At 33.6% G+C, this 8,559-nt stretch overlaps 5 protein-coding genes across 5 annotated transcripts; all 5 read left to right on the top strand.

Moving 5' to 3' along the window:
* The first annotated feature begins 425 nt into the window (after positions 1-425).
* Positions 426-863, top strand: LOC123682460 (alcohol-sensitive RING finger protein 1-like). The gene has a single exon (XM_045621071.1). It carries the CDS (start codon positions 426-428, stop codon positions 861-863), a length of 438 nt encoding a protein of 145 aa, XP_045477027.1.
* Positions 864-1,069: 206 nt separating this feature from the next.
* On the top strand, positions 1,070-1,477 carry LOC123682459 (RING-H2 finger protein ATL29-like). Its single transcript, XM_045621070.1, has one exon. It carries the CDS (start codon positions 1,070-1,072, stop codon positions 1,475-1,477), a length of 408 nt encoding a protein of 135 aa, XP_045477026.1.
* A 1,317-nt stretch (positions 1,478-2,794) lies between these two features.
* On the top strand, positions 2,795-3,250 carry LOC123682456 (E3 ubiquitin-protein ligase TRAIP-like). Its single transcript, XM_045621064.1, has one exon. The coding sequence runs from the start codon at positions 2,795-2,797 to the stop codon at positions 3,248-3,250; it is 456 nt and encodes a 151-aa protein (XP_045477020.1).
* Positions 3,251-3,774: 524 nt separating this feature from the next.
* On the top strand, positions 3,775-4,212 carry LOC123682453 (RING-H2 finger protein ATL7-like). Its single transcript, XM_045621062.1, has one exon. The coding sequence runs from the start codon at positions 3,775-3,777 to the stop codon at positions 4,210-4,212; it is 438 nt and encodes a 145-aa protein (XP_045477018.1).
* A 3,086-nt stretch (positions 4,213-7,298) lies between these two features.
* Positions 7,299-7,706, top strand: LOC123682452 (E3 ubiquitin-protein ligase RNF139-like). Its single transcript, XM_045621061.1, has one exon. The coding sequence runs from the start codon at positions 7,299-7,301 to the stop codon at positions 7,704-7,706; it is 408 nt and encodes a 135-aa protein (XP_045477017.1).
* Positions 7,707-8,559: the final 853 nt, after the last annotated feature.

Raw genomic sequence — 8,559 nt, 5'->3', positions numbered from 1 at the left:
AATCGGATCAATTAGCAGAGTGAAAGCGGTAGTAATGAATTGTAGTATAATTTTGAATTTTCAATTTTCTTTTTAATACTAATTAGTCTCTGAAGTTCATTTATTTATTTGTGTTTGTATTACTTTACTAGTTGTTAGTATATTTTGTATTATTATATTATTTTTTTACTTCACCCTCTAAAAACTAAAAACGAGCCAATGAGAAAGAAGAAGAATTAGAAATCGAGAATATAAATTGTAACAATTTGTGTTTTTTTAACTTGATTGTATATTTTGTATCATTAAATAATTTATTTATATATTAGTTTTTTTTCTCCTTTTCCTCAGACTATTTATCTGAAGATCTTTCGGCCTAGATGTAAATTAATAGATTAGTTGATTGAAAAAAAAATACTGAAGAATATTATGAATTTACTCTATATGGAATGAATAATAATCAAGTAGTATCTTTATTTTCTAGAGGCATAACATTCAGAGAATCATGCAGCATATGCTTAGCTGATTTGAATGGAAATATATGCTTGACCAAATGCAATCACACATTCCATAGAAGGTGCTTGCATAAGTGGCTTCGCATATTTCCTGGGATCTCCTGTCCAATGTGCAGGGAACCTCTGACATTGCCCATATCTTACGAGCAAATTAAAGATGTGTACACTTTTAAACTTGGTGGGTTAGACAGTGACGAAACAGACACGGCTGAAGAATCGGACACAGACAAAGATGAGGAATCACATGAAGAATCAGAAGATCTAGATGCTATTGACGATAATGTCATTGTCGCAGACAATGCCACTATATTATTTTTTTTACGTCACCCTCTAAAAACTAAAAACGGGCCAATGAGAAAGAAGAAGAATTAGAAATCGAGAATATAAGTTGTAACCATTTGTGTTATTTTAACTTGTTTGTATATTTTGTATCATTAACTAATTTATTTATATATTAGTTTTTTTTCTCCTTTTCCTCAGACTATTTATCTGAAGATCTTTCGGCCTAGATGTAAATTAATAGATTATTTGATTGAAAAAAAAATACTGAAGAATATTATGAATTTACTCTATATGGAATGAATAATAATCAAGTTGTATCTTTATTTTCTAGAGGCATAACATTCAGAGAATCATGCAGCATATGCTTAGCTGATTTGAATGGAAATATATGCTTGACCAAATGCAATCACACATTCCATAGAAGGTGCTTGCATAAGTGGCTTCGCATATTTCCTGGTACCTCCTGTCCAATGTGCAGGGAACCTCTGACATTGCCCATATGTGACGAGAAAATTAAAGATGTGTACACTTTTAAACTTGGTGGGTTAGACAGTGTAGATACAGACACGGCTGAAGAATCGGACACAGACAAAGATGAGGAATCACATGAAGAATCAGACGAATCAGACCAAGATCTAGATGCTATGTCATTGTCACAGACAATGTCACTACCGAAGGTAATGGCCCTCCATTATTCATCATGACCACCGAAGGTGAGGAATCAGATGAAGAATCGGACGAATCAGACCAAGATCTAGATGCTATTAACGATAATGTCATTGTCGCAGACAATGTCACTACCGAAGGTAATGGCCCTCCATTATTCATCATTACCACCGAAGGTGCGGAATCAGATGAAGAATCGGACGAATCAGACCAAGATCTGGATGACACTACCGAAGGTTATGACCATCCATTATTCATCATTTCCAACGGGGAAGGCACTTACGCGATGTTATTGAATCGGATCAATTAGCAGAGTGAAAGCGGTAGTAATGAATTAAAGTATAATTTTGAATTTTAAATTTTTTTTTCATACTAATTAGTCTCTGAAGTTTATTTATTTATTTGTGTTTGTATTACTTATCTTGTTGTTAGTATATTTTGTATTATTATATAATTTTTTTCACTTTACCCTCTAAAAACTAAAAACGAGCCAATGACAAAGAAGAATTAGAAATCGAGAATATAAATTGTTACCATTTGTGTTTTTTTGACTTGTTTGTATATTTTGTATCATTGAATAATTTATTTATATATGAGTGAGTGTTTTTTCTCCTTTTCCTCAGACTATTAGTAAGTTTATCTGAAGATCTTTCGGCCTATATGTAAATTAATAGATTAGTTGATTGAAAAAAAATACTGAAGAATATTATGAATTTACTCTATATGGAATGAATAATAATCAAGTTGTTTCTTTATTTTCTAGAGGCATAACATTCAGAGAATCATGCAGCATATGCTAAGCTGATTTGAATGGAAATATATGCTTGACAAGCACACATTCCATAGAAGGTGCTTGCATAAGTGGCTTCGCATATTTCCTGGGACCTCCTGTCCAATGTGCAGGGAACCTCTGACATTGCCCATATCTTACGAGCAAATTAAAGATGTGTACACTTTTAAACTTGGTGGGTTAGACAGTGACGAAACAGACACGGCTGAAGAATCGGACACAGACAAAGATGAGGAATCACATGAAGAATCAGAAGATCTAGATGCTATTGACGATAATGTCATTGTCGCAGACAATGCCACTATATTATTTTTTCACGTCACCCTCTAAAAACTAAAAACGGGCCAATGAGAAAGAAGAAGAATTAGAAATCGAGGATATAAATTGTTACCATTTGTGTTTTTTCAACTTGTTTGTATATTTCGTATCATTAAATAATTTATTTATATATGAGTTTTTTTCTCCCTTTCCTCAGACTATTAGTCAGTTTATCTGAAGATCTTTCGGCCTAGATATAAATTTATCGATTAGTTGTTTGAAAGAAAAATACTGAAGAATATTATAAATGTATTCTATATGGAATAATAATAATCAAGTTGTATCTTTATTTTCTAGAAGCATAACATTCATAGAATCATGCAGCATATGCTTAGCTGATTTGAATGGAAATATATGCTTGACCAAATGCAAGCACACTTTCCATAGAAGGTGCTTGCATAAGTGGCTTCGCACATTTCCTGGGACCTTCTGTCCAAAGTGCAGGGAACCTCTGACGTTGCCCTTATCTTACGAGCAAATTAAAGATGTGTACACTTTTAAACTTGGTGGGTTAGACAGTGACGAAACAGAAACAGACACGGCTGAAGAATCTTACACAGACAAAGATGAGGAATCACACGAAGAATCAGAAGATCTAGATGCTATTAACGATAATGTCATTGTCGCAGACAATGCCACTACACAAGGTAATGGCCCTCCATTATTCATTATTATCACTGAAGTTGAGGAATCAGATGAATAATCGGACGAATCAGACCAAGATCTAGATGTCACTACCGAAGGTTATGACCATCCAATATTCATCATTTCCAATGGGGAAGGCACTTACGCGATGTTATTGAATCGGATCAATTAGCAGAGTGAAAGCGGTAGTAATGAATTGTAGTATAATTTTGAATTTTCAATTTTCTTTTTAATACTAATTAGTCTCTGAAGTTCATTTATTTATTTGTAATTGTATTACTTTACTAGTTGTTAGTATATTTTGTATTATTATATTATTTTGTTACTTCAACCTCTAAAAACTTAAAACGAGCCAATGAGAAAGAAGAAGAATTAGAAATCGAGAATATAAATTGTAACCATTTGTGTTTTTTTAACTTGTTTGTATATTTTGTATCATTAAATAATTTATTTATATATTAGTTTTTTTTCTCCTTTTCCTCAGACTATTTATCTGAAGATCTTTCGGCCTAGATGTAAATTAATAGATTAGTTGATTGAAAAAAAAATACTGAAGAATATTATGAATTTACTCTATATGGAATGAATAATAATCAAGTAGTATCTTTATTTTCTAGAGGCATAACATTTAGAGAATCATGCAGCATATGCTTAGCTGATTTGAATGGAAATATATGCTTGACCAAATGCAATCACACATTCCATAGAAGGTGCTTGCATAAGTGGCTTCGCATATTTCCTGGGACCTCCTGTCCAATGTGCAGGGAACCTCTGACATTGCCCATATCTTACGAGCAAATTGAAGATGTGTACACTTTTAAACTTGGTGGGTTAGACAGTGACGAAACAGACACGGCTGAAGAATCGGACACAGACAAAGATGAGGAATCACATGAAGAATCAGAAGATCTAGATGCTATTGACGATAATGTCATTGTCGCAGACAATGCCACTATATTATTTTTTTTACGTCACCCTCTAAAAACTAAAAACGGGCCAATGAGAAAGAAGAAGAATTAGAAATCGAGAATATAAATTGTAACCATTTGTGTTTTTTTAACTTGTTTGTATATTTCGTATCATTGAATAATTTATTTATATATGAGTTTTTTTCTCCCTTTCCTCAGACTATTAGTCAGTTTATCTGAAGGTCTTTCGGCCTTTCGACACAGACAAAGATGAGGAATCACATGAAGAATCAGACGAATCAGACCAAGATCTAGATGCTATGTCATTGTCGCAGACAATGTCACTACCGAAGGTAATGGCCCTCCATTATTCATCATGACCACCGAAGGTGAGGAATCAGATGAAGAATCGGACGAATCAGACCAAGATCTAGATGACACTACCGAAGGTTATGACCATCCATTATTCATCATTTCCAACGGGGAAGGCACTTACGCGATGTTATTGAATCGGATCAATTAGCAGAGTGAAAGCGGTAGTAATGAATTAAAGTATAATTTTGAATTTTAAATTTTTTTTTCATACTAATTAGTCTCTGAAGTTTATTTATTTATTTGTGTTTGTATTACTTATCTTGTTGTTAGTATATTTTGTATTATTATATAATTTTTTTCACTTTACCCTCTAAAAACTAAAAACGAGCCAATGACAAAGAAGAATTAGAAATCGAGAATATAAATTGTTACCATTTGTGTTTTTTTGACTTGTTTGTATATTTTGTATCATTGAATAATTTATTTATATATGAGTGTTTTTTCTCCTTTTCCTCAGACTATTAGTAAGTTTATCTGAAGATCTTTTGGCCTATATGTAAATTAATAGATTAGTTGATTGAAAAAAAATACTGAAGAATATTATGAATTTACTCTATATGGAATGAATAATAATCAAGTTGTTTCTCTATTTTCTAGAGGCATAACATTCAGAGAAACATGCAGCATATGCTAAGCTGATTTGAATGGAAATATATATGCTTGACCAAAAGCAAGCACACATTCCATAGAAGGTGCTTGCATAAGTGGCTTCGCATATTTCCTGGGACCTCCTGTCCAATGTGCAGGGAACCTCTGACATTGCCCATATCTTACGAGCAAATTAAAGATGTGTACACTTTTAAACTTGGTGGGTTAGACAGTGACGAAACAGACACGGCTGAAGAATCGGACACAGACAAAGATGAGGAATCACATGAAGAATCAGAAGATCTAGATGCTATTGACGTTAATGTCATTGTCGCAGACAATGCCACTATATTATTTTTTTTACGTCACCCTCTAAAAACTAAAAACGGGCCAATGAGAAAGAAGAAGAATTATAAATCGAGAATATAAATTGTTACCATTTGTGTTTTTTCAACTTGTTTGTATATTTCGTATCATTAAATAATTTATTTATATATGAGTTTTTTTCTCCCTTTCCTCAGACTATTAGTCAGTTTATCTGAAGATCTTTTGGCCTATATGTAAATTAATAGATTAGTTGATTGAAAAAAAATACTGAAGAATATTATGAATTTACTCTATATGGAATGAATAATAATCAAGTTGTTTCTCTATTTTCTAGAGGCATAACATTCAGAGAAACATGCAGCATATGCTAAGCTGATTTGAATGGAAATATATGCTTGACCAAATGCAAGCACATTTTCCATAGAAGGTGCTTGCATAAGTGGCTTCGCACATTTCCTGGGACCTTCTGTCCAAAGTGCAGGGAACCTCTGACGTTGCCCTTATCTTACGAGCAAATTAAAGATGTGTACACTTTTAAACTTGGTGGGTTAGACAGTGACGAAACAGACACGGCTGAAGAATCTTACACAGACAAAGATGAGGAATCACACGAAGAATCAGAAGATCTAGATGCTATTAACGATAATGTCATTGTCGCAGACAATGCCACTATATTATTTTTTTTACGTCACCCTCTAAAAACTAAAAACGGGCCAATGAGAAAGAAGAAGAATTATAAATCGAGAATATAAATTGTTACCATTTGTGTTTTTTCAACTTGTTTGTATATTTCGTATCATTAAATAATTTATTTATATATGAGTTTTTTTCTCCCTTTCCTCAGACTATTAGTCAGTTTATCTGAAGATCTTTTGGCCTATATGTAAATTAATAGATTAGTTGATTGAAAAAAAATACTGAAGAATATTATGAATTTACTCTATATGGAATGAATAATAATCAAGTTGTTTCTCTATTTTCTAGAGGCATAACATTCAGAGAAACATGCAGCATATGCTAAGCTGATTTGAATGGAAATATATGCTTGACCAAATGCAAGCACATTTTCCATAGAAGGTGCTTGCATAAGTGGCTTCGCACATTTCCTGGGACCTTCTGTCCAAAGTGCAGGGAACCTCTGACGTTGCCCTTATCTTACGAGCAAATTAAAGATATGTACACTTTTAAACTTGGTGGGTTAGACAGTGACGAAACAGACACGGCTGAAGAATCTTACACAGACAAAGATGAGGAATCACACGAAGAATCAGAAGATCTAGATGCTATTAACGATAATGTCATTGTCGCAGACAATGCCACTACCCAAGGTAATGGCCCTCCATTATTCATTATTATCACTGAAGGTGAGGAATCAGATGAATAATCGGACGAATCAGATCAAGATTTAGATGTCACTACCGAAGGTTATGACCATCCAATATTCATCATTTCCAATGGGGAAGGCACTTACGCGATGTTATTGAATCGGATCAATTAGCAGAGTGAAAGCGGTAGTAATGAATTGTAGTATAATTTTGAATTTTCAATTTTCTTTTTAATACTAATTAGTCTCTGAAGTTCATTTATTTATTTGTGTTTGTATTACTTTACTAGTTGTTAGTATATTTTGTATTATTATATTATTTTTTTACTTCACCCTCTAAAAACTAAAAACGAGCCAATGAGAAAGAAGAAGAATTAGAAATCGAGAATATAAATTGTAACCATTTGTGTTTTTTTAACTTGTTTGTATATTTTGTATCATTAAATAATTTATTCATATATTAGATTTTTTTCTCCTTTTCCTCAGACTATTCATCTGAAGATCTTTCGGCCTAGATGTAAATTAATAGATTAGTTGATTGAAAAAAAAATACTGAAGAATATTATGAATTTACTCTATATGGAATGAATAATAATCAAGTTGTATCTTTATTTTCTAGAGGCATAACATTCAGAGAATCATACAGCATATGCTTAGCTGATTTGAATGGAAATATATGCTTGACCAAATGCAATCACACATTCCATAGAAGGTGCTTGCATAAGTGGCTTCGCATATTTCCTGGGACCTCCTGTCCAATGTGCAGGGAACCTCTGACATTGCCCATATGTGACGAGAAAATTAAAGATGTGTACACTTTTAAACTTGGTGGGTTAGACAGTGTAGATACAGACACGGCTGAAGAATCGGACACAGACAAAGATGAGGAATCACATGAAGAATCAGACGAATCAGACCAAGATCTAGATGCTATGTCATTGTCGCAGACAATGTCACTACCGAAGGTAATGGCCCTCCATTATTCATCATGACCACCGAAGGTGAGGAATCAGATGAAGAATCGGACGAATCAGACCAAGATCTAGATGCTATTAACGATAATGTCATTGTCGCAGACAATGTCACTACCGAAGGTAATGGCCCTCCATTATTCATCATTACCACCGAAGGTGCGGAATCAGATGAAGAATCGGACGAATCAGACCAAGATCTGGATGACACTACCGAAGGTTATGACCATCCATTATTCATCATTTCCAACGGGGAAGGCACTTACGCGATGTTATTGAATCGGATCAACTAGCAGAGTGAAACCATTAGTAATGAATTAAAGTATAATTTTGAATTTTAAATTTTTTTTTCATACTAATTAGTCTCTGAAGTTTATTTATTTATTTGTGTTTGTATTACTTAACTTGTTGTTAGTATATTTTGTATTATTATATAATTTTTTTCACTTTACCCTCTGAAAACTAAAAACGAGCCAATGACAAAGAAGAATTAGAAATCGAGAATATAAATTGTTAGCATAGAAGTTGCTTGCATAAGTGGCTTTGCACATTCCCTGGGACCTCCTGTCCAATGTGCAGGGAACCTCTGACGTTGCCTATATCTTACGAGCAAATCAAAGATGTGTACACTTTTGAACTTGGTGGGTTAGCCACTGACGAAACAGACAAGGCTGAAGAATCGGACACAGACAAAGATGAGGAATCACATGAAGAATCAGAAGATCTAGATGCTATTAACGATAATGTCATTGTCGCAGACAATGCCACTACCGAAGGTAATGGCCCTCCATTATTCATTATTATCACTGAAGTTGAGGAATCAGATGAATAATCGGACGAATCAGACCAAGATCTAAATGCCACTACCGAAGGT

Source organism: Harmonia axyridis, chromosome 6 (assembly GCF_914767665.1).
Source record: "Harmonia axyridis chromosome 6, icHarAxyr1.1, whole genome shotgun sequence".
NCBI classification, from domain to species: domain Eukaryota; kingdom Metazoa; phylum Arthropoda; class Insecta; order Coleoptera; family Coccinellidae; genus Harmonia; species Harmonia axyridis.
This window is presented reverse-complemented; position numbering and strand designations above follow the sequence as displayed.